Raw genomic sequence first — 25354 nt, forward strand, 5'->3', positions numbered from 1 at the left:
GACGTGCATCAAAACGTGAATCTCAATTGACTTTCATACACTTGGTATTAGCAGCGATTGATCAACGGAGCGGAAACTCAATTGGCGAAGGCGTAGAACAAGTTACTACACGAAGAGCATGTCGTTTATCAAACACGTCTCTTTTAATTAGAATATCAAAACGAAAAATGAAAATCGCTTCCGTTGGAACGTAAACTGCTAGACAGTTTTCAAATGTGATTCATTAACGACAGAAATGCCTCCCTTTTTCTTTTGTTTTACCCCAGGGCCGATACCTTTGTGCATATACGTTTTATCAAGCAGGGCGGGCCATTGTTGTATGGAGATTGAAATGGATGGAGCACGGAAAGAGAAGGAAAGAAAGAGGGAAAAAAAAACCTCAAAAGTATCTCTTTTCTTTTCCTACAACCTGTAAGTCAAGTTTTAGTTGCCTAAAGGCATTGGCAAGAAGACACGGAACCGCGACAGTTCGGTCCGGTCCGAGTTCTTGCCAGTTGGATTGGTTTCCAAGCCACACAGCGTAGTTTGTACCAAAACATCAGCGAGTGCAACTGCATGTCTAGTGATTTAATAGCGCTCATCATTGTGTCATTTGAATTAGATATTCTCCTGGATTACTTCGCTCATTTGTGTGTGTGTGTGTGTGTGTGTGTGTACATTGTGGAGTTGCACACCTCAGTTTGGCCTTCGAAACACCGGAAATTGAACATAAGGTAACCCCAATCAATTTGTTACGCGTTTAATAGTTAAATTTAAATTGTTTTGCATTGCTTTGCTATTGCGAGAACCTATCGCAAAACGTATGCAAAGATGAATACAAAACAACGCTCACATAAAGGGAAACAATTGTAACAGTTTGGTTGTTTTTTTTTTGTGTTACAGGGTTCTTTTGTTCCACGAAGCCAATCTTGATAAGAAGGAAAAAAGGTAGAACTGGTTCTGAACTTCACAAGTTTCACTTTCGGTCGTGATTGCAGACACAGCAACTCGACTCGCGTTGCGGGCAAAAATTATCAGAAGCAATGTCCGCTGTTCTTCGCTTGACTGTTACCAAATGTCGTGCTTCGGGAATCGTCGTCATTTTTATCGCTTGTCTTATGGCCGTTGGTCTTTCGGTCTACTTTCTCGCTGGCCGCGCTTACCCAACGGCAAACAGCTGTTCGGTTTCACCAAAGAGGCCGCTTCCTGCTTTCGGAGCTGCGCCTAAAATCGCCCAGAGTGTCATTAGATTACCTCGTACTCTTCTACCTCGCCACTATGACGTCCGCCTCTTGCCCATTTTAGAAAAGGGCAATTTCACTGTCTTGGGTCGGGTAGTCATCGATCTGCAATGCGTAGAAGAAACAGACCGCATCGTTCTCCACAGTTCAGACATCAAGGTTGATCTCAAATCTGTACAGGTACATTTGTTTTTGTTTCGCAAATTAGATTTGAACCGGCTATAAATGGTAGACGTTGTTTAATGGACAGGTCATTGAGCAAGGTGATATGGCAAAAAAGATGTTGTCTTTAGAAAGTATCGATTACGAAACGATAACAGAGTTTCTCATCATTCGTTTAAATACGAAGCATAAAGTCAAGCTGGCCAAAAGAACAAACTACACGCTATCGATGGATTTCGTAGGTAATCTAACTGATACTTCAGCCGGATTTTTCCGCTCTGTTTACGTGGAAGACGGAGTTGAAAGGTAACGATTTTTTCTATATCTAAACTGCCACTTTGTTTTGATTTCATCTGTTAAAAGGTACATGGCCGTGTCCCAAATGGAGCCAACGGACGCTAGACGGGTTTTCCCATGCTTCGACGAGCCAAACATGAAGGCCATTTTCACTGTCACCATTGGCCGTCATCGGGACATGACGGCCCTTTCCAATATGCCTCTAATCGATACCACTCCAATGTAATCCACTTTATGTGAGACATATCCAATGTCTTCATCATCTTTTATTTTTTTTTACCAGTGATGGAATGCAGGATTTCTATTGGGATCATTTTGCTCCGACTCTGTTGATGTCAACGTATCTAGTGGCGTTCGTGGTGGCTAATTTCACGAAAATTGAGGCTGATGTGGGCAATGCGAATTGGAAATTCAACATCCACGTCCGCACGTCAGCCGTCAGCCAAGCTCAGTAGGAGCCGTTTGATTAAGAAATCAATTTTTTCTTAACACCCGTTATCGTTTAGATATGCCAAAGTCATAGGACCTAAAACTCAGGCATTTTACGAAGATTATTTTCAAATGCCATTTCCTCTGCCTAAGCAAGATATGATTGCCATACCCAGTGCCTTCGTCGGAGCCATGGAGAATTGGGGTCTTTTAACATACGGGTATCTTTTTATTTTTTAACCGCAAACGATATTTGAATACGTAATGATGTGGGATTTATTAACGGCAGTGAGAGTGTCCTACTCTACGACGCAGATGTGTCTTCCTTGGACGATCGTCAAACAGTGGTCGAGTTGGTCACTCACGAGCTGGCTCATCAATGGTTTGGCAATCTGGTAACGATGGACTGGTAATTCCCGTTAGCGTGCACACCTTTAAGTTCCGTACGTTCACCGGGCTTTTTGTCCTTTAAGGTGGAGCGATTTGTGGTTAAAAGAAGGTTTCACCAGTTACATCGAATGCCTTGCAGCGGAACACGTATGAAGACCCGTTCCTAGACATCCATGAACCAATCACGTTAATGATTTTGAAATTCAGGTTGATCCTAGTCTGGAGAGGTTAGAACAATTTGTGACTAGTTCGCTACACACAGTCATGCGATTGGACGCACTCGAATCCAGCCATCCTATCAGCGTACTAGTCAATCATCCTGACGAAATCGGGGAATTATTCGATGACATCTCCTACAAGAAAGGTGAACGAAATGTAAATTCATGTTAATCCCACGTCTTAAGTATCGATACGTAAAGGTGCCGCCATTACTCGTATGCTGGCCAATTTTATCGGTGCCAAGTCGTTCAGGAACGGACTCACCAATTACTTGCGGATACAGTAAGCGAATGTCAAATTATGCGGGTTAGCGCACTCACGTTTCTTCTCGTTTGTCAAGTCAATACGGCAATGCAGTGCAAGATGATCTCTGGAACGCGTTTGACAAACAAGCCGAACTCGACCATGTTTTCCTACCCACCAATGTCAAAACTATTATGGACACGTGGACACTTAAGATGGGTATCGATTGCTCCATTTCAAATGGCTGCATACAATTTAAAGATCTTTGACATGCAGGTTTCCCAGTTGTAACAGTTCAACGCGATTATAACAGTCAGAACGTTACAATAACGCAGGTGAGTTTTCCATTTACCCTTGTCGCATTCAACTCAAATGATTGATTCATACAATAGAAACGATTTTTGGTTCGCAAATCTAATTCTACCACCGCCGATCCAACCGTCTACCTTTGGTGGACACCTTTAACTTACACGACAGACTTCCGGACGATTGGATCTACCTGGTTGGCAGAAAACCAAACATCAAAGAATCTCACATTAGAAATTGAAATAAGAAACGATGAATGGGTCATCTTTAATGTCAATGAAACAGGTACATTACACCCCAAGTACGATGTACTTTGAAATGACGATATCTGATTAACAGGATATTACCGCGTCAATTACGACGCCCGCAATTGGCAATTGATTGCCAAACAATTGATGACGAACCACACAGCCATTTCGGTCATTAATCGAGCGCAAATCATGAATGATGCCCTCAACTTGGCAAGGGCAGGTTTGCTCAATTACGAGATACCCCTCAATTTAACAAAGTACTTGGAACGGGAAGACGAATTTCTACCGTGGGAAGCCACGTTAACAGCGCTCTCTTACCTGGATTCAATGATGCAGCGAACACCTGGCTACGGCCTCCTCAAAGTGAATAAAAATTCAATCAAATATTAACGCATCAATAACTAAATTTCCCATTTTAAGAATTACGTCTTGAAGATTCTGTCACCACTTTATGAATCTTTGGGATTCATAAACAGAAGCAGCGATTCCCACTTGACAGGCAAACTACGTCGCAAAGTTGTAGATTCCTGTTGCTCCATGGGCCATAAGGATTGCATCACAAAAGCCACAGATTCCTATCATCAATGGATGTCTGATCCTCAAAATACTACGTAATCTATGGTTTTCTCCTTTTCTTGCCAACACGCTCTGATGATTCTGAACAGGATCGTTCCTGCCATGCTGAAACGAGTCGTCGTCTGCACGGCCATACGTCACGGTGGTGAGATGGAATGGGATTTTGCGTTCAAACGTTTCCGTGACAGTAACGTGGCAAGTGAAAAAGCTACTCTTCTTTCCTCGCTGAGTTGCACCCAGGAATCCTGGATTATTGCCAGGTTGGATTATTAGATTGTCTTGATGATTTCGTGTTCCGTGATACGTTCATCTTTTGATATTGTATAGAATGCTAGAAATGTGCTTGAGTCCCACTACTGGATTTCGGACGCAAGACGCACTCGACGTAATCAAAACGTTGGCGGGCAATCCCATCGGTCGATTCTTGACATTCAATTTCATGCGTGAAAAATGGCTAGAAATGACGAAAATGTAAGTGAACATTTTTTACCCAGTCACATTCCGCATTTTTAACATTCAAGGCGTTTTCGCATTGATAGTTTCAGTTCAATCCATAATTTGGCTCACGTTTTCGAATCCGTGACGAAGGCGTTCAACACCGACATGGAATTAAAAGAGGCAAGTAGCTTAAAAACAACAGACATCTAAAGAAACGAAAAATAACAGTTTGTCGTGCATTGTTAGCTGTCAGACTTTGTTGGAAGGAACAAGGAACTTTTGGTGAGCGCGATGACACGTTCTACTCAGCAATCGATCGACAGAGTTAGAAGCAACTTGAGCTGGATGAAACAAAACTATCGGCATGTCGTCAATTGGCTCCAAAAAGCCAACACGGATGCCACCTTTCAACGTAGTACCTGATCAGTTGTCGCAACTGGAAATACACAATTCGTTTTACGCCCTCTGCGCACCTGCTATTTACTCAACTGGGACGCTGTTTATCATCCAATGCTTCCGGCGTTGAAGCAACTCACGCTCCCGAACGCAAATGAATTGGGTTTGTAAAGGACTGTCACTACATGTCAGACATCTTTTCATTCGCGCTGATTTCAACAGTTGAAAATGATCATGTTTGACCTTGCTCCACATTTTCCCGCATTGAGAGCAAATCTAAGTTAGGATAACGTTGAATCAGTCAGAAAAATCTGGCCGGACGCCAGATTTCAGTCAACCTTTAACATTGCCTGCCTTTACAGCGTGTATTTCACATGTTTTAGCAGTTGTTGTGTTAACAGAGGCGTAGTCGCCCGCAGCTGTTGCACATTGCACTGCTCACACCCTCGTGATTGGATAAGCAATTCACGCAGATTCTCGTGTCGTCCTTTAATAAATCAGTTCCCAATAAGCTTTTTAATTATACAAATTAGAAAATAGCGATGAATTACGATAGAGGTGAAAGAAGGAAAGATAATGTGTATTAAACGAGAGAAATCAGGTTAAACACATTAGAAAGTGGAAAGAGATAAGGAAGTGAACGAAAAAGGTAACGGTAAGAAAAAAAAGGACAAAATCATACAAGCGATAGCCGAAGGTAGTGCACTGACAAAAAACTGCGTGTGCTATGTAACCCTTTCCCCCCAAAAAAATGAAAATGAATTTTGGCAACAGACATAGGTCGTTCTGGTTTGCTTCCCACCTACAACTGCGCATAATCCTTTTTGTTTTGCTTTTTTGCATTTTAAGCTTTATACACCTTCAAGCTATTAAGTACCTTTTGAACAATGGCAAAGATCTGAAAAAATTAGCAAGCTAAAAAAAGTAAAAAAAACAATGGTTGGAAAGTTGACCCGGTACCCTGGTTCCAACACAAAACTGTGCCAAGCGATGGCCATCGACCATACGAGATCTTTGCTTTGTGACACACAGCGAAAAACGATTACCTATGGCGATAGGCCAAGGTCCACCTGTCAAATGTGGAATTAGCATCCACCGTAGTTAGGACAGGTTTCACCAGCAGATGAAGGAAAACGAGTTTGGTAGTCTCAGTATAGTGTTCATATTCCATATACCTATTTGGCTGGCCCACTCTCGACGTTTATTTATCGAGTAACGAAGAGAAAGCTTCGAGGGTTAAAACGTAAAGCCATTTCTTTACATAACCAGAGGCCGTACGTTTTTTTTTAGTGCGCTTCAAAAGGTATGTGGCTACAGTGTACTATGTCAGCATAGACTTTAGACGTAGTACGTAAACACCCCCCTCTCGCGTGTCTCGCTGCTCAGTAGTCGGTCGTCAGCGGTTGCTGCTAGTGGACGCGCTGTTCCACATTCGTGTTTTCTCTTTCACGTTTTTTTTTTGTCGTCGTCACTTTCTTTCTAATTGTTTTCTCACGTCTCTTTCTGAGTTTGTTTTCTTTTTTTTCTGACTCACCAACAAGCGTTCACCCATCACGAGCTACAGGTATGTTGACTTTGTCAGTAACGTGGGTCGTTTCTATTTTGAATCATATGGGTCACATGGAACTATAAAAACGTAACGTACTTGCCAGTTGTGTTTGTTCTTTTCACGTGGCATTTTCTGGAAGGAATGTTCAAGTGGGAGCTAATGAAAATGGGGCCTCTTTTCGATGCGTTTTGAAATAAAAAGTGTTCGGAAGAGTAGTTCCACTTAGCATGTGATTCGTTGATGTCTCGCTAGCCGGGTTTGTTTCAATCTCTTGAAAAAGAAAGAAATGTGTTGCAATGTTTTGAGTTGAGCGATTGGGACCTATTTTGAGAGATGGGAGTTTGTGATGAATGGGTTTGTTTATTTGTACGATCTGCTGCACTCGTTGCGTATCCTTGTCTTTCAACTTCTTTTATCATCAAGGAAAAAAAAACAAACAATTTCTTCTCCTCCCTTATTGCGGCTGACGCCATCACGTCAAAGTATGTCTAGCCACACTGTTGGCCTCTACGTAAATTAGAGAATACGCATAACGTGTACAATATCTGTAGTGGAGAATGCAGAGGTAAACACTGTCGCACAGGCACTCGAGTGGCCACATCATGTAGGCAAAGAACGTAGTGGATATCGGCTCAAATTCAAGTGGTCCAACCCTAATATATTCTCGACATAGAAATAGGCATTTAAAGGAATGCTTCTTCAACTTTAAGAGCCGACAGTGGTATACGTTTTCTCCGTCCCACTGCGCAGATGCAACACAAGTTTCTCCCACTTGCTTTAAGAGCCACCCATGTCGCAGACGTAATCCGATCTATCACTGCTAGCAGCCAAAAATTCAATTAAACAGTCAAAGTTGCACACACATTTCATTGTCGATTGGAACCTGTTTCATGTTGGCCGCTTTTTCCAACAATACGAACCATACACAGATTGGAAATTCCAACTGATTTGGAAGTCGCCCAGTTGCGCATTTCATCATCTAAAAAAAAAAAAAGAAATTCCATTACACAATGGGTTTGTACGTGAGTTTTGAAAATGTTGTTTCCAATTCACCGAGCGCATCGTGCTTCTCGACGCACATTTTGAAAAGTTTGGAACAATGGAGAAATGCTAACATATCACGTTACATACAAAGGGTGGGGAGACCTGTTATTCTATCCATGTCTGTGCTGCTATCTAACATCATTCTTTGCTTGTGTACTGTCAATAGAGTTATAGACGAAGAAGCTGAACGACTGCATCATTCAATCACTGGCAGAGAAAAAAGAAAAAAGCGAAAGAAAAAAAAACAAACAATCAACGATGAAAACGACGAATGGCGGTTACGTGGTGTCCAAATGCAGGGCGTTGCTCTTGTTGATCGCTTTTATTGGTTCGCTTATTGCCGTCGGTTTGCTGGTCTACTTCCTGGCCGACCGACCTGCGGCCGGCAGCGTTACGAATGGAGTATCAACTGCCTCTCCTTCTACCTCCAGCAAAGCCGAAGTGATTAGCAATAAGAATGTCCGTCTGCCTCGGGCTGTTTTACCTATCCGTTACGATGTCCGACTCTTCCCCATCCTGGAGAAAGGCAATTTCTCCATTTTGGGTCACGTGTCCATCGATGTCCATTGCAAAATGGAAACGGACCGCATCGTTTTGCACAGCGCCGACATCGTCGTCGATCCCAAATCCGTCAAGGTACAAGAAATCTCGTATGACAGTAGCAAAACGTTTAGACCATTTGTTTTGCAGGTAATGGAACACGGCAAAACAATGAAATCGTTGATGGTTGCTAGCGACGGCATCCATTACGACACTGAAATGGAGTTTCTCGTCATTCGTCTTTGTCCTAAACACAAGGACAAGCTGGTCAAAGGAGCCAACTACACGCTGTCGATGAATTTTGTCGGTAACCTCACCGATCAGCTGCGGGGCTTGTACCGTTCCACTTACAAAGAAGACGGCGTTGAAAAGTATACAGTCCCTAGCCATTTCCATGCAATCAATTCTTCCATTTCCTTTCGGAGAGAAAGCGTTTATGGATTCGTCTATTTGACAGGTACATGGCCGTCTCTCAAATGGAACCGACGGATGCCCGACGAGCTTTCCCCTGTTTCGATGAGCCCAATATGAAGGCAATTTTCTCCGTCACTCTCGGCCGCCATCGTGACATGACGGCCCTTTCCAATATGCCATTGATCAACACGACTCAAATGCAAGTCATTCTGTCACGTCTATTCACATTTGCGCATCCGTTTGCCGAGCAGACGTCAATTTTCGTATGTTTTGCTTCTAATAGGGAAGGCATGGATGAATTTTATTGGGACCATTTCGCCCCTTCCGTTCCCATGTCCACTTACCTGGTGGCTTTCATCGTTGCCAATTTCACGCAAGTCCCAGCCGACGTTGGCAACGCTAATTGGAAGTTCAACATTTATGCACGTCCTTCGGCTCGCAATCAAGCTCAGTCAGTTTTTTCAGTTTATATCGCACTTCAAAATGACATCATTTGCATTTGCTATCCAAGGTATGCCAGTGAAATTGGGCCAAAGATCCAAGCGTTCTTCGAGGATTATTTCCAAATTCCATTCCCGTTGCCTAAGCAGGACATGATTGCCATTCCCGATTTTTCTGCAGGTCTTTTTTCTCATTCGTGTCGCCCTTTTTTTTTCTCTATAAAAACTTTTATTCGTTTTATTATAGGCGCTATGGAAAACTGGGGTTTGATTACCTACAGGTATAAAAGACATCAAAAAACGATTACAATTTCAAATTGTTCATTGCCGTTTTTATAACGTAGAGAAACTGCATTGCTCTACGATGAGAAGAAATCGTCTGTTGGCAACAAGGAGCGAGTATGCGAGGTTATAGCGCACGAGTTAGCTCATCAATGGTTCGGCAACCTCGTTACCATGGACTGGTAAAAAATAGTATGGGAATTGAATTAGCTATAGAATTTACTAATTTTAAGGATGTTAAAAGGTGGAGCGATTTATGGTTGAACGAAGGTTTTGCCAGTTACGCTGAATACCTGGGATCCGAGCACGTAGAACCTGGTCTCAAATGGCTCCAACAGTTTGTGACGAGGGATCTCCAGGATGTGATGAGCTTGGACGCACTCGAATCTAGCCATCCGATTAGCGTCGTCGTTCACCATCCCAATGAAATTAACGAAATTTTTGATCGAATCTCTTACGGTAAAGGTGCAACGATTATCCGCATGTTGGCCGCTTTCCTCGGCGAGAAAACCTTCAGGCAAGGACTCAGCAATTACCTGAAATCCCGGTAAGTCGAAATTCATTTTAAACATTGACAAAGCAACGCATCAATGACTTACACCTTCGTCCAGTCAATACGGGAACGCCGTTCAAGATGATCTTTGGGATGCTCTAACAAAACAGGCCAAAGTTAACAAGGTCCCCATACCCACCGGAGTCAAAGAAATCATGGACACATGGACCTTGAAAATGGGTAAGTTAATTTGAATTTTGCGCTAAAAGTCAGTTCATAACCTTTAATTTTATTGCAGGTTTCCCGGTCGTTACAGTGACCCGGGAATATGATAACAACACCGTTCTAATTAACCAGGTAAATCGATTAAAATTTTTCACTTTATGATTACGTAATCAAAACATCGCTCTACGTATAGGAACGCTTCTTGATGCAACGATCCAATGCCAGTATCCAGGACAAGACCGTTTACCTTTGGTGGGTCCCTCTTACGTACACGGCCGACTTCCAGACTATCGGATCCACCTGGTTATCTGACGGTCAGACTAGCAAAAAGCATGAACTAAGCATCCCTATCGATAAAAGCCAATGGCTCATCTTTAATGTTGATCAAATGGGTACGACTCGGACTTTTCGTACCATCTGAATCTACTTGTTACATAATGGCCGCTCTTTTCAGGATATTATCGCATCAATTACGATGCACGTAACTGGCAATTGATTGGCCAACAGTTGATGACGAATCATTCTGCCATTTCCGTAATTAATCGAGCTCAAATCTTGGACGATGCTTTCAATTTGGCCGAAGCTGGCCAATTGGACTACATGACCACTTTGAATCTAACTCGCTATCTGGAACACGAAAGTGATTACGTTCCTTGGGATGCTGCCCTCTCTGGCATGGGTTCCATCTCGTCTATGATGTCTCGCACTTCGGGTTACGGCCTGTTGAAAAAACATTTCCGAACAATCATCACACCGTTGTACAACAAGTTGGGATTCGATCAGAAGATAGACGAGGATATTCTCATGACCAAGCTGCGTGCCAGTGTCGTCACTTGGGCGTGTTCCATGGGTAACAAGGACTGCATTAGTCGGGTCGTCAACTCCTACGCCCAATGGATGGCTGATCCCGAGAACGTTGAGTAAGCAAAGACCAAAACAAAAGCTTCAGATGCGTTTAGTTACTAACATTCTCTTACGATCGTTTACAGCATCATTTCGCCTAACCTTAAAGGACCTGTCACATGCGCGGCCATCCGCGAAGGAGATGAAGCCGAATGGGAATTTGCCCTGAATCGTTACATGTCAAGTAATGTGGCCAGCGAACAAGCTGTTCTTCTTGCTTCCATGTCCTGCTCTGAAAAGCCTTGGATTTTGGCTAAGTACAACTTAAAAGAATTATATTTTAAATGTCAATTGATACGACACTTGTCGTTAGGATGTTGGAAATGAGTCTCAACTCAACATCTGGAATTCGTAAACAAGACGCAGCTCGAGTTATTAGCCAAGTAGCTTACAATTCACTTGGTCGCTACATGGCTTTCAATTTCATCAGGGACAAGTGGGACGAATTACGTAAAGTGTACGTGATTGCAGATTAGGTTGTCTATCCGATTGATGTTATTCATCATTTTCTTTTTAATGCAGATTCCCTACAGGTTTCAGCTCAATGTCGGGCATCATTAAAGCGGTAGCAGCGTCGTTCAACACCGATCTGGAATTGAAGGAGGTAACAATTAGCGTCAGAAAAATTAGAATTACCGTTCTAACTTAACGTTTGATGGTGCAGCTGATGCAGTTTAGAGATGAACGAAGTGCAAGTCTCGGTGGAACGGAACGAGCCATGCAACAGTCGATTGACCGGGCCAAGAACAATCTCAATTGGATGAGACAAAACTATGAAAAAGTGGTGGATTGGCTCCAGCGCGTCTACTAAATTGGCAAATGCCAAATCCTGATACCTTTTCTTAATTTTGTTTGGCCTTTCTTTATTATTTTCATATTTACTTGTATCCAGACAATCAAATCATTGCCGATTTTTCAGAGGAAACGGCTAAGGAAATCAGGAATTCCCTTTTGCGTTTTGATGCTGTATGGTCTAGCAGTTATAAACAAGTTCTATTATTAATGATCGATGATTGATAAATCAGTAAGGGTTTTCATCGAAGGCACGGGTGCCAATATTATATGTACAAGTCGATGGATGACAGTAAACAGTTTTCGTTGTATCCGTTTTTTTCATTTACAAATCTTTTATTTTCTCCCTTAATAACATTTTTCGTGATTTGATACACGAACAGAATAGTTTGATGAAATCAATCACGGGAAACGTAATTCAGTGCATGATAAACATCCCTAAGAAAGGAAGGACCAGAATAAGGATGGCGCTCGTTTGATAAACGCTCTTGCTGCCGGCAGGAACAGTAGATGGATTGGTAGTGGTAGTTGTCGTGGCAGGAGTGGTAGTGGTGGTTGTAGTGGTAGGAACGGACATACTCAACCAGTTGCCAATTTCTTCCTGGTGTAATTCCATCCACCTGATGTTCTCCACGACAACGTCAATGCCTTGCTGGACGTTGTTGGAAGTTCCAAGGATGTCAAAGTGATCAGTACGCAGCTGCAACAACTGCATGATTAAATAATGAATAAGATATTAAGTTGAAATTCGTGAGGAAAATAGAATATGAAAATGCCACGAACCCTATCCAATTGCGCCTGCGTGTTTTGACGATTGCAAACGTAGCGGAAGAAACTAATGAAATAATCGGTTCCCAACCTTGATTGAAATAAGAATTGAAATTTAAACTTTAATGATGATTTCACTTTATGTTATTATATGCAACAAACCAGGATTGTTCAATGTCGGTCCAGCGATTAACAAGGAAATCGGTAGCTACTGGATTGCCCACTGGATTAGAGGCTACGTTGTTAAACAAAGTGTTGACGTCACTAAGTCGGATACCTGACTGGCTATCGATCATCCTCTCTAACAAACTGTCCCACAACATCGTTTCAAAATAACAATTATTACGCCAAAAGTTTGGTTTCTATGACGTACGTGTTCAGACGAGTTGTGTCCCTGCTCTTAGTTGCCGCAATGAGGTAAGACGTGTCGTATTTGCTCTTGTACTGATTAAAAGCAAAGTCCCATTCAGCCTGGTCACCATTTTCCACACCTGTCCTTAAAATGATGCTCTTCTGATTCGGTGACATAATCCTTTAATGAAACAAATACCAATAGATTAATGAACGAAATTGGAAGGCAAATTATGTTATACGTCGTGTTGTCTGGGCTGGCCATTTGTTGTGCGTATTTCGCTTTGGAATTATCGACACAATCGGCTACCATCAATTTGCAAGCCCAGTTCATAGCGTCGCTCCTGCCGAAAACAGTCAAATGGGCATCGAGAGTTGACTCTCGGAAGCCGTGATGGTTGTAATAAGGAGTCACCAAGTTGGTCAAGTGAACCTGCCACAGGGTTTCATGATGAACATTCGAATTGTAAAAAGACTTTTGAAAATGATTTGAGTATTACGGTCCATTGTGAGAATTGCGGTTGATTGTAGAGCATCGAATCAATGTAGTTGAACTCGGCCAGGACTGCGTTCCATGGAACATATTCTTTCTCGTATTTCAGATAGAGAGAGAGGTCCAGAGCAGATTTGTATGGAACCAAATGGACCGATGCTAGAACAAAAGTGTCGTCCAGTACTTGGGCGCGGTTGTTATCCAAAATTCGGGTGTGGTCGACCATGAGCTGTTCAGCAATTAGACGATAGTTTTCCGTGTCATATGCATTACACGGTATAAATCTATATGCGATGAATACAGAAATTAAAAGATTTGAAGCTTATTGCACTATCATGGGGATGCACTGACTTTGTTGGTCGTAATTAAAGATGACCCATTTATCTGTAGCGCCCAAATTGCTGATGGTTCTAGTGGCTTGATCTTTGGAGAGCCATTGGGTTTGGCGAACCAAACTGCCACCGTTGGTATAAGTCAAAGGTACCCACCAGCGGTAGACGTGCGTATCAGTCGAACTGGGATCCTTGCGCAACAAGAACCGCTCCTGCAAGACGGATGTCTACTACGTGCAATGATATCATGGAATGTAAATCGTACCTGTGATACTACTGCGCCACCGGTGTTATAATCCCTAGTTACGCTAATGAGTGGGAAACCCATTTGCAAGGTCCATGTATCCATAATTTCCTTGACGGGGGCAGGAAGGCTAACTCCCTCTTCGTCGCTTTGTTGTTGCAAAGCCAGCCAAAGGTCATCCTCAACGGCGTTTTTGTAAGCTCTGTCGACATTATTTGAAAATATAACGCAATGCAACACAATCGAGATTGATCGTTTATTACCTGGCGTTAAGGTAGCGAGTGAGACCACGCGTGAATGTCTCCAAGCCAATGAAATCGGCAGTCATACGGATGATGCACGATCCTTAAATCAGGAGGGAATGTAAAATGGCCTTTGAATAGATGAGAAAATGATTAATCAAGATACCTTTATCGTAGGAAATGGCGTCAAACATGTTATTGATCTCCTCGTTGGTAGTCACTGGCAGATTGATGGGTCGTGATGTTTCCAGAGCATCGACACCGAAAACATAGTGCAATTCGATGACGACAAATTGATCGGTAAACCGGAAATCGGGTTCCACCTATGCGAATGATTGCAAAATATATTTTAATTCAATTTGAACTGAATGTTGGGAAGCGCATTTCAATTCTATACCGCATCCATGCTTGGAAATTCAAGGTAAGTAGCAAATCCTTCATTAAGCCATATCGTGTTCCACCTACCCAAAGTAAAACGTTATTTAATATGATATTTTATGATTACGTAAATAGCAAAAGGTTTACCAATCAGTAGTGACGAGGTTGCCGAACCATTGATGGGCTAACTCGTGCGCGTTGATATCGGCCACGCTCTGCCTGCGACCTCTGCTCTCACGAGGTACATCGATCAACAAAGCGCTCTCCCTAAGCCAAGATTGTAGTTAAACTTTAATCAGCAACCGATGAAATGGTTGAAAAAAATATAAGTTGGTAACTCACCTGTAGGTAACTAATCCCCAGTTTTCCATAGCTCCTGTCATAAGGTAAACGAAGCAAACAAAAAACAGGATAAGCATAGGCTGATAACACTTGTTTATACACACTTTTTTTACGTAAGTCACTAAAATAATGATAAATGAAAATGACCTGCGGCAAAATCTGGAATCGCCTGCAAAGTATAAGCAAAATTGACGTATTAACAAATCGTGAAACCAACTAGTCAGTTATTGACGGTATATACCGCTAAATCCTGTTTGGGCAGTGGGTAGTCAATCTTGAAATAGCGTTCGAAAAATTCTTGCAATTCCGGCCCGACGCTCAGGCTGTACCTAAACGTTCAAATAAAGATTTTTGATCGGTGTTTTATTGATGGAATTATGCGATACCTACCCAGCGAGATGAGCAGATTGAGGTTTTACCCAGAGACGGAAGGGTATCCTGTGAGCCGATGTGGTTGGAACGGCCTCAAATTCTGACACTAAGAATGCCACCAAGTAGGATGACATGGTCACTGACGTCGCGTAATAATCCCAAACGTATCCGGGCATTCCATCGCTGTATAATCCAAAGCAAATAAATTTTTAGATCTCCAAAAAAAAAATTGCTGGAATTAACAAACATGGCGTTAGTGGACAGGAGGTTCATGTTGCTGGCTGTTTTCATCGTTGTTTTGCGGCCGAGGGTAATTGAAAATTGTGCCTTCATATTGGGTTCGTCGAAGCAAGGGAAAGCTCGACGGGCGTCTGGAGCTTCCATTTGAGTTACGGCCAACCACCTGCGTGACAAATTGATCAATTATAACATGACGTAAACTGATTCCCAATTTGCCGGTGACGTACTTCTTGACACCGTTCTCCATGTAAGAAGAGCGATAAAAGCCGCGCAGTTCGTCGTTCAAAATCGAAGTGAAATCCATTGAGATCTTGTAGTGATTGCCAGCGGTTAATGTCGCTGCCGTTTTGATAGTGACGATCTCACGGGTAATTTGCTCGTCAACGAAATTCGTAATTGCCAAAGGACTGTTGGTGGTGAGGTCGAGCACCTGAAATTGTTGGAGAAATTTAAATAGCAGCAAAGCGAGTTGTAAAATATCTTGTTTACCGTAACAGATAACAGCTTGAAAGTGATTTCAGCGGCGTTCATCGAGATGCTATTCGTATCCCGGATACAGTCAACGAAAATGTCAATGTGACCGTCCGTTGTAAAATTGCCTTCCTCGACAAAGGGCAACAAGCGGATAGAATAGATACTGGGCAAGACGTCACCGGGAAGACGCAAATCTTCGTTCACTTTATTGAACCTCATCTTTCGCATCAAACTGCTCTTTGCTTTCGCAGAATGGAGGTGAGCTTTACGCGATGGGTATACCACCAGCGGCTACCATCTTTTGGCTCTGGCACGATAGCTGGTTCCATCAGAGAAAGTCCATCTTCCGATAATTCTAACGTTGATGGATACTCGTCGGCTTGCCATTTCGGAACTGAAGATGTTCTGGCCTGGAATGAACAGGCCAAAACTAAAGTGAACATTAACGCTTGTCGCATTTCGGGTCCAGGAGACTGCAAGAGAGGACAAAAATACCCAACGGACAACCTTCAACTGTACGCCAGTTGAACTGAGGTAGTTGGATGACTTTCATTTCAATTCTATTTGATATTGTCACAGCTCTGTTATAGTTTATCTCATCAAAATTCAACGATAAGAGATGCTGCTGATCCAAGACAAATACAAGTTCTTTTATGACGAGGATATCAGGTGCTTAAGCCTCTTTCTAAACCTACCTGTCAGATAGGTACAATTTTGTGTTTCAGAAAACTGTTGACTGCCTGAAAATGAAATTTCGGTACGTTTGGGAATTCATAGTCCAAAGAAACTCAGCCATTTTCAAGTTAGAACGAGATAGAGTAATCGAGTCTCCATTATTTTTCAAATTATTCGACGTAACGCTGAGAGCTTACCGAGATAAGAATGAAACTTTATAAGCCGTACCTGAAACGATTTTCAAAATTGGATGACACTTCTTTGCAAGCCGTCTGTTGCGAGAACATATGGTCATAGATAACTCAGCCAGCATTTATATTTGTCAAGTTGTTCGCGATCCATTTTGACGTGTACTGTTTTGATCTTTAGTGAAATTCTAATGACGTGTACAGCTTGATTTCCCCGGACTGGTATACATAACATGAAATTATGCAAGCGCAAACGTAATTTTTTTTTACCAAAGAAAAATACAAATAGTGCTTGGGGAATTGTACAGGAAAGCCTGGCGGAAGATGGAAACATGCTTAATGCCGTCCTCTTTCTATGGTTTCATTTGAATTAGTATATATCGCGTGTTTACTGGGATAGCTAAAAGCGATCTATTGTCTTTGGCGCATTGCAGCGTGAATAAAAAGACTACGCATATATTATTATAATTCAGCGTACTGGGTGAACCTTAATTGGCTTTTAATAATCTACATTTAATCCTGACCGTATACAAAGAGACAAAATTTACATAGCTCCGTAGGAATATCCACCTTCAGCAACACACTGCTTTAACACCATACTCCCTTAACCGAACTTTTGGCATTTGAACAGCTCTTGCTAAACGCACCAAGATGCTAAATAAGTTTGGTGGCAAACTGACCACAAGGTTTTTAGTTCGCTACCTGATTGCATTTAGCGTCATGTCGTTCTTTTCCATTTTCACTTATCATTCGCACCGTACCAACATACTAGTAGATTTATTGATAAAAAGTGTTATTGACGGTGCTCGTTCTACAAATCTAGAGTATGTTTAAACCTAAATTTATCTTTATTCTTTATTATGGTGATATTTTTGCAATACGAAGGTCATTCTTGGTGCGTGAATTACGTAATATTACGACTGCGCTGTTTAAATTAGTGTATTTCACTCTGCCTCTTCAATGACGTTTTCTCAGCTTACGTAAATTCAACTTGAAGACATTTCTCTGATAGATGCCGTCCAACTGACAAGATTGCCTTTATGAAAATCCACAAATGTGCCAGCTCTACCGTCGAAAACATCTTATTCAGGTAAATTACGACCTATAAATAGCTGACATGTAACTGATTCTAAATTTTAATCCCCGTATAATGCTTTTAGGCATGCTCTGAGGGATAAACTAAATTTAGCCCTTCCATCTCGTAGTAACTATTTTTCTCGAGTGGAGCTGTTCCATCGGGATTCCGTGTTAACTACAAATGGGGCCATCTGCCAGTTAACGTATAATAAAATAAGTGTTCATGTTTTATTTTAGCATAGCAACGCTTCTCATTTGAATGTGTATCACCTTGACTACTATACTAAGCATAGTTGTGCTATACGACAACATTTAATCAACTGACGGATGCACAGTCGTGAACTTAACGTAGTTGGCCTTGAAATTATTTACGTGAGCTTGGTCGGCTTTCCCATTTACGTTTCGTGACAATACAAAAAATTAATAAAAACAAATCTTTGGCTAGTTGATACTATTGTAGCTTCGATCCGGTTTTTAAAGATGGGCTTAGTTACGGAAGAGGCCTTGGCAGCTTGTCAAACAGGTTAGAGTGGTACTTTCCCAAAAACGTAAGGTGACTCAAAACTTGCCTAGGCCTGTTTCGAAATGAAAAATTTCTACCATCAAAACTAGACGTTGCCCTCTTCGGTCACCTATAGAAATAACTAGATCGCATTTTTGAATTTTTAGTTACTCGCCCTGTCCTTCCTCTCCACCCTGCGGGTCATGCAAGCATTTTATTTCCATACGCTTGTCCTTTGTTAAGAATTAAATCAGTCTTCTAAACATAGCCAGTCGTTTCGGGTGCAAGCGAAGGAATTGAGCGATTATTTGATCGTATGGTCAACAGTGACGCGTCATTTTCACGAGGCTCAATTGAATTTTTACTTCGAAAAGATTCAAAAATGTTTGTCAAGCGTACGAAGATGTTGAATAAGTTTGGTGGTCAACTGACGGGAAGGTTTTTAGTTCGCTACTTGGTTGTATTTAGTGTCACATCGTTCGTTTTCGTTTTCACTTATCATTCGTACCGTAACAGCATATTAGAAGATTTGCTGGTAAAAAATCTTATTGACGGTGCTCGTTCGACGGATCTAGAGTATGTACAAGCCCAGTTTTATTTTACCTATTTATTATTTCTAGTGATATTTTTCGGAATACCAATTTCATTTTTGTTAAGTGAAAGGCGTGAATCCCAGTTCACGGAAATTCAACTTAAAAACATTTCTCTAATAGATGCCGTCCAACTGACAAGATTGCCTTTATGAAAACTCACAAATGCGCCAGCTCTACCATTGAAAACGTCTTATTTAGGTAAATTACGACTTCAATAACTGAACTGTCTTTAAACGGATGTTGAACTTTAAATTCATGTAATACTTTCAGACACGCCTTGAGGGACAAACTAAATTTAGCTCTTCCATCTGGAGGTAACTATTTATCCCGAGTCGAGCTGTTCCATCGCAATTCCGTGTTAAATACAAAATGGGGTCATCTGCCAGTGAACGTTTTCACGCTGCACAACCGCTGGAATTATCAGGAAACAATGGCGCTGATGGGCAAACCAACATTTACTTTCACCATCATCAGGGATCCCGTTGACCAATTCGAGTCGCTTTACGTTTACATGGGGCTGAACAAATTCTACGGGAAAGATTTCATCGATTTCGTTCGAGCGTTGAAAAGTAACAAATACAACGTGACCGACGTGAATCGACGAGCGGTGGGTGGCCTATTTGGGCGCAATCAAATCGCATTTGATTTGGGCATGTCTCCGTCTGAATTCGACAACAAGCCACGAAAATTGAAAGAATGGATTGAACACTTGGACGACCAATTCGAACTGGTCCTCATTGCTGAAAGGCTGGAAGAGTCGTTAATCCTTTTGGCCGATTATCTCTGCTGGCCTCTAGAATATGTTACGCACTTGGAGTTGAACGCGCGTAAACCTGAAATGAATGTGCGGCTGACACAAGACGAGCGTAATAGCCTCGCAAAGTGGCTAAATGTAGATACAATGCTATACCGTCATTTCAGAGAGCGTCTAGACAACCACATCACTAAATTCAACGAGCGCAACAAGCCCGATTGGATGGAAGAACAGATCCGAACATTGCGTCGGCTAAACAGTCAGATCGTGGAACGTTGCGTCATCGAGCGAGTCGGAAATGAAAAACTGAAAGGAAAATTCTTGGAAACGAGCAACACTATAATGGGATACCTCATTCACCAGTAAGATAAGCCATTACAAAAAATTATATTAACTTCATAACTGAAAAGGTTATTACCATAAATTTTGTTTTGTTATAAACAGAAATGTACCAGAATGCGAATTCTACGCCATGAGCGAACCGGCTTATCTCAACATCTTTCGAGAAAGAATGGCACAACTTGCTGCCGTCACACCAAGAAATCACACATTCACAAAGTTCTGGTGATTATTTTTATTGGCAAGAAGAACATCTTTAATTAAAAACATCACATATGTTAATGCTAAAAGACATTTCAACCTAAACCTGTTCGAATTCTACTTCAGCATGGCGACTTAATGCGTTGTGCCAGAAAATGATGCTTAGAACTATAAAGCTTACTTAGTGTACCAAGAATTTCGCTAGTAAAACAACGGCAAAAATCGATGTGAAATCCATTTTTGTAAATCTGTAGCCAGCCGACGGTGTCGTAGGAGCTGGTGTAGTAGTCGTAGAAGTAGTCGTGGTACTAGTCGAAGGTGTGGTAGTCGTAGTTGTCGAAGATGTTGTTGTTGAAGGTGTGGTAGTCGAAGTCGTCGAAGATGTACTTGTTGAAGGTGTCGTAGTCGAAGTCGTCGAAGATGTAGTTGTTGAAGGTGTCGTAGTAGTGGTAGTTGGAGGTGGTTCTGTTATTGATGGATCCACTAACCAAGTTCCAATCTCTTCTTGATGCAGCTCCATCCACTTGATGTTCTCTACGATAATGTCGATACCTTGTTGTACAGTGTTCGAATTTCCAAGGATGTCGAAGTGATCAGTACGTAATTTCAGCAACTGGAAATCCAAGCGGAACGTATTAAGACAATTCATTTAGCCAAGACTCATATCGGGATTGAACTGCTTACTCTGTCCAACTGGGTCTGCGTGTTCTGGCGGTCGCAAACGTAACGGAAGAAGTTGACAAAGTAATCAGTGCCCAACCTAATGAGAAAGAATCACGTTGAAAAACATTCCGTACATTCGTTTTTGACAAGTGAAACCTGCGTACCATGAGTGTTCAATGTCATACCAACGGTTGACAAGGAAATCAGTAGCAATAAGATTACCCAGCGGGTTCGAGGCAACGTTTTTAAACAAAGTGTTGACATCGTTGAGACGGATACCAGATGCGCTGTCCAACATCATCTCTAGTAAACTGTTCAATTCATTTGATTTAACGCACTAAAAATTATTTTTTAAAGGCATTTAAAGTATATACTTGTAGAGACGGCTACTTTCTCTGCTGCAAGTGGCGGCGATCAGGAAAGAAGTGTCGTATTTGCTCTTGTACTGATCAAAAGCAAAATCCCATTCTGATTTGCCACCGTTTTCCACGCCTGTCCTTAGAATGACGCTCTTTTGGTTGGGCGACAAGATCCTAGTTGAATTCATCCAGTTAACGTTTACTTCAAACATGGTTGTAACTCAAGACAAAAATGTAATACCGGCTGTTGTCTGGGTCGTTCATCAGTTCTGCGTATTTGGCTTTTGAGTTATCGACGCAATCAGCAATCTTAAGTCTACACGCCCAACTCATGGCATCTGTACGAGCGTAAATGGTGAGCTGTGCATCCGTATCCGATTCTTGGAACCCAACATGATTGTAATATGGAGTCACTATATTTGTCATGTGAATCTGGACAAAAGAAATGCATCATCATTTAGAAAAGATTAAAATGAATACAAGATCCTTATATTATTTAAACTTACCGTCCAATCTGGGAACTGTGCTTTATTGTGCAGCATAGAATCGATATAGTTGAATTCGGCGAGGACAGCGTTCCATGGTACGTACTCCTTTTCTTGAGCAAGATACAACGACAAATCCAGAGCATTTTTGTATGGAACAATGTCCACTGACGCCAGAACGAAAGTGTCGTCCAAAAGCTGTGCTCGATTGTTTGGAACAATTCGTTCGTGATCGGCCATAAGCTGGGCGGTGAGAAGGTCGTAATTGGTGCCATCATACGCAACGCGGTAATAGTCTATACAAGTTGAACTCGTTAAACGGACAATGAGAAAGCTAAAAGCACAAATTGTAACACTAACTTTGTTGGTCGACGTTGAAAATGACCCATTGATCGGCATCTGCTCCCAGATCGTTCAACGACATGCTAACGTCGTCTTTCGAAAGCCATTCAGACACCTTTTGGGAAGGCTCAAGTCCAGCATTCGTGTAAGTGAGGGGCACCCACCACTGGTAAACTGTTGGGTCAATCTCCGTTGTATTCATTTTCCTCAGCAAAAACCTTTCCTATAGGGCGGACGAAATAATGAAATGAAATCAGCGACTGCTTTGTCTGTTTTCAAGTCGTTTACTTGGGTAACTTGCGCGCCTCCTGATGCATAGTCTCGCGTCACCTTGATGACGGGATAGCCCATTTTGTAAGTCCAGGTGTCCATGATCTCTTTGACGCTAGCAGGTAAAACGATGTTTTCCTCATCAGCCTGTTCTTGCATCGCTTGCCAAAGATCGTCCTGCTGGGCATTGCCATAAGCGCTATTCAGGGTAGCAATTGCGTGAAAGATTATTGTAATAATTATTCATAAAATAGTAAAGCATACTTGTTGTTGAGGTAGCGTGTAAGTCCTCGTTTAAATGCATCAATGCCCAGCATATCGGCGCACATGCGAACGACGCAGGACCCTATAAGATGGCCAATGCGAAATGTTAATAAAATCAAAAGCCAGTCTGTACATTTCTACCCAACCTTTCGGTACCTTTTTCATAAGAAATGGCATCAAAAAGTGATGAGATCTCCGCAGGTGTGTTCACTTCGATGTTGATGGGTCGAGACGTCTCCAACGCATCGATTACAAAAACGTATTGTAAATTTTCGACAACAAATTGGTCGTTCATTTTGAAATCGGGTTCAACCTGTCGTCGCAAAATGGACATTCATTTGAGTTTGTATTATATCATGAAGAACATATTGTTCTATACGTACCGAATCCGTGCCGATGAATTCCATGTAGCTGGCGAAACCTTCGTTCAACCAGATTGCGTTCCACCTTTTTCGAGCGCAAAAGCCATAATGAACATTGGTGTTTAAACGTCTATACTTGTTAAAGAATAAATATTTACCACTCCATGGTAACAAGGTCGCCAAACCACTGATGAGCCAACTCATGGGCACTCACGATAGCAACGCGTTGTTTTTGACGAGCACTGGCCGTCTCGGTGTCAATCAATAAATCGGACTCTCTAAAAGATTAGAGAAATTTGATGAAGGTGAAACAACGTGCATGTGATTGCGCAATTTACCTGTAGGTGATCAGACCCCAGTTCTCCATGGCCCCTAAATTTGGAAAAGGAATAATCAACACATCAATATTGGATCATATATAACAAAAGAATATTAAAATTTACCAGCTGCAAAGTCGGGAATGGCTGCCATATCTTGTTTGGCTAGCGGATAGTCTATGTTGAAATAACTTTCAAAGTATTCTAGAATTCTCGGTCCAATATCGATGGCGTACCTAATAAAATCCACCAATAACAAAATAAAGTTGATAATACAAGAAGCTAGTATAAACAGCTCACGTACGTTGTAAGATTTCTAGCATTTGCCCGAGCCCAGATACGAAACTGGACATTGCTGACCCCTGGCTTGGCCGAAATATTGATAAAATCAGATACTAAGAAGGCCACCAAATAGGACGACATCTTAACCGACGGTGCAAAGGAATCCCAATTGTATCCCGGTAAATCGGTGCTGTAAATATTGAAACAATTCTCCATCACTTGTTCATTAATGATATAAAAACGTGACTTACACAGGCCCACTGTTAATCTGCTCCATGTTACTAACAGAAGACATCGCACTTTTACGTCCTAATGCAATTGTAAAATTTGCCTTCATACTCGGCTCATCAAAACAGGGAAAGGCTCGTCGTGCATCCGTCGCCTCGAACTGGGTTACAGCTAACCACCTTGTATAGCACAATAACAATTTTTGGAAAAAAGAATTATCTTCAACTCAATGAGCCAGTTACTTCCTAACGCCTTCTTCCATGTAAGAGGAGCGGTAAAACCCACGCAGATCGTCGTTGAGAGTCGACGTGAAGGTCATAGAGATCGTGTATCGTTTACCCGCTTCAAGCATTGAGGCCGTTTGAATAGTTATGATTTCACGAGTTGATTGCTCGTCGACATAACCGACCACCGCCAATGGGCTGTTTGTTTGCATGTCCACGATCTACTTATTAAGTTAAAAATTAAGAGGATTCTTGCCAATGACGGAGAACTAGAAAATTGGTTTACCGATACAGTGCCCCAACGAATGACAAGTTCGGCGCTGTTAATTGAAATGTTTGCGGTGGATCTGACGCATTCGACGACGATCACGACGGAGCCTTCGGTTGTGTAGTTTCCGGATTCGATGAGCTCAACGAATGGCAACATGCGGACGTCGTACGAGATAGGAATAATGTCACCGGGCAATCGCATGTCTTCGCCTTGTTTGTTGGTCTTTTCATTATTATGTTGCTCTTCCAGTTGTTTGATCGCCTTATTGAAACGATGTTTGTATATGTGAGCTTTCCGCGATGGAGTGTACCACCATTTGCTTCCATTTTGGGGTTCCGCAACGATCTGGGGCTCCATCAGCTCCGTTTCATCGTCGATATTGTAAGTTGGTTTTAGAATTGCAGCGTCTTCTCCGAGGTTGGCGAAACCACTTGCGGCCATTGCATGCAAGGCCAGCGCCAGAAAAAAGAGATGTTGAGTGCGACCCATGTCTCTGCATATTTCAACAAACACAAACCAGCGACTATTATTTCAAGTTTGCTCATAATATGATTACATAACGCACTAAGTCGTGGCTTTGATTGTGTAGCATGCACAAAATACAGCGGGATATATCAAAATGTATAACTCACCTTAAATAGGGCCTGGTAAGAGATGTTAAAGGACGACTAATCGTTCTATCGACCTTATAACAACTGAACAGTATAATGGCAGCATCGGGATAACCGATACCACACGTCACATGAAGACGTTGTACATCAGCTTGTGATATAAATATTATCTGGGTTAACGAATGCACAATACACCATTATCGAATCATCGCTTACATAAAGATACGGATGCAGAGCAAAAAACAATGCTGTTGTATCATCTCGGTCTTATCTACAGGTGATTGCTGTGCTCAGCGAGAAACAAGATAAACATTTTTGACGGGAAAACTGATATACACAAAATAATTGATATTAAGTTATATTACTAAAATAGAATATAGTTTAATGAATATCCTCATCATTTTGTTACAATTTAACCAATGAAGAAATAAAACTATTTAAATGCTTGCACGAACAGCACAAAAGAAAGCTTTCCTTTTTATGCTTTACGTTTCTTACCAAT

At 41.8% G+C, this 25354-nt stretch overlaps 5 protein-coding genes across 7 annotated transcripts; 3 read left to right on the top strand and 2 right to left on the bottom strand.

Moving 5' to 3' along the window:
- The first annotated feature begins 400 nt into the window (after window positions 1–400).
- Window positions 401–4993, top strand: LOC130698424 (aminopeptidase N-like). 2 transcript variants are annotated; one of them, XM_059494392.1, is made up of 20 exons: window positions 401–587; window positions 680–713; window positions 978–1400; window positions 1471–1688; window positions 1746–1901; window positions 1963–2130; window positions 2186–2329; window positions 2398–2517; window positions 2582–2645; window positions 2706–2862; window positions 2918–2999; window positions 3058–3179; window positions 3237–3295; window positions 3353–3551; window positions 3606–3880; window positions 3938–4128; window positions 4183–4353; window positions 4421–4564; window positions 4633–4711; window positions 4778–4993. In XM_059494392.1, exons 1-20 carry the CDS (start codon window positions 556–558, stop codon window positions 4952–4954), a joined length of 3015 nt encoding a protein of 1004 aa, XP_059350375.1. In that variant the 5' UTR covers window positions 401–555; the 3' UTR covers window positions 4955–4993. The 2 variants fall into 2 exon arrangements, with proteins under 2 accessions (XP_059350375.1, XP_057377039.1); XM_057521056.2 differs by having other exon boundaries at window positions 403–713; window positions 883–1400.
- A 1340-nt stretch (window positions 4994–6333) lies between these two features.
- LOC130698425 (aminopeptidase Ey-like) lies at window positions 6334–11920 on the top strand. Its single transcript, XM_057521057.2, has 17 exons — window positions 6334–6491; window positions 7687–8156; window positions 8211–8431; window positions 8518–8673; window positions 8758–8925; window positions 8986–9095; window positions 9162–9195; window positions 9259–9378; window positions 9441–9743; window positions 9808–9929; window positions 9988–10046; window positions 10108–10306; window positions 10369–10834; window positions 10904–11074; window positions 11131–11274; window positions 11340–11421; window positions 11482–11920. Exons 2-17 carry the CDS (start codon window positions 7779–7781, stop codon window positions 11626–11628), a joined length of 2880 nt encoding a protein of 959 aa, XP_057377040.1. The 5' UTR covers window positions 6334–6491; window positions 7687–7778; the 3' UTR covers window positions 11629–11920.
- Window positions 11921–11943: 23 nt separating this feature from the next.
- Window positions 11944–16339, bottom strand: LOC130698423 (aminopeptidase N-like). Its single transcript, XM_057521054.2, is given in 21 exon segments — window positions 11944–12318; window positions 12393–12468; window positions 12540–12686; window positions 12751–12909; window positions 12971–13161; window positions 13229–13489; window positions 13492–13505; window positions 13573–13765; window positions 13819–13999; window positions 14061–14142; window positions 14206–14362; window positions 14437–14500; window positions 14565–14684; window positions 14760–14793; window positions 14907–14928; window positions 15001–15088; window positions 15150–15314; window positions 15379–15534; window positions 15599–15801; window positions 15861–16123; window positions 16126–16339. Coding segments are annotated over 21 exon segments (3045 nt in total). The 5' UTR covers window positions 16304–16339; the 3' UTR covers window positions 11944–12027.
- Window positions 16340–18646: 2307 nt separating this feature from the next.
- On the top strand, window positions 18647–20263 carry LOC130698686 (galactosylceramide sulfotransferase-like). Its single transcript, XM_057521370.2, has 4 exons — window positions 18647–18863; window positions 19001–19078; window positions 19151–19996; window positions 20079–20263. Exons 1-4 carry the CDS (start codon window positions 18670–18672, stop codon window positions 20200–20202), a joined length of 1242 nt encoding a protein of 413 aa, XP_057377353.2. The 5' UTR covers window positions 18647–18669; the 3' UTR covers window positions 20203–20263.
- On the bottom strand, window positions 20194–24990 carry LOC130698456 (aminopeptidase N-like). Of its 2 annotated transcripts, none has more exons than XM_057521103.1 (19): window positions 24874–24990; window positions 24257–24734; window positions 23989–24191; window positions 23770–23925; window positions 23541–23708; window positions 23363–23472; window positions 23258–23291; window positions 23078–23197; window positions 22941–23004; window positions 22714–22870; window positions 22558–22639; window positions 22312–22492; window positions 22042–22246; window positions 21703–21977; window positions 21438–21628; window positions 21212–21370; window positions 21002–21148; window positions 20859–20934; window positions 20194–20787 (listed from the first exon to the last, which is right to left on the bottom strand). In XM_057521103.1, exons 2-19 carry the CDS (start codon window positions 24728–24730, stop codon window positions 20356–20358), a joined length of 3234 nt encoding a protein of 1077 aa, XP_057377086.1. In that variant the 5' UTR covers window positions 24731–24734; window positions 24874–24990; the 3' UTR covers window positions 20194–20355. The 2 variants fall into 2 exon arrangements, with proteins under 2 accessions (XP_057377086.1, XP_059350374.1); XM_059494391.1 differs by having other exon boundaries at window positions 24870–24962.
- Between the last annotated feature and the right edge of the window lie 364 nt (window positions 24991–25354).

Source organism: Daphnia carinata, chromosome 3 (assembly GCF_022539665.2).
Source record: "Daphnia carinata strain CSIRO-1 chromosome 3, CSIRO_AGI_Dcar_HiC_V3, whole genome shotgun sequence".
NCBI lineage: Eukaryota > Metazoa > Arthropoda > Branchiopoda > Diplostraca > Daphniidae > Daphnia > Daphnia carinata.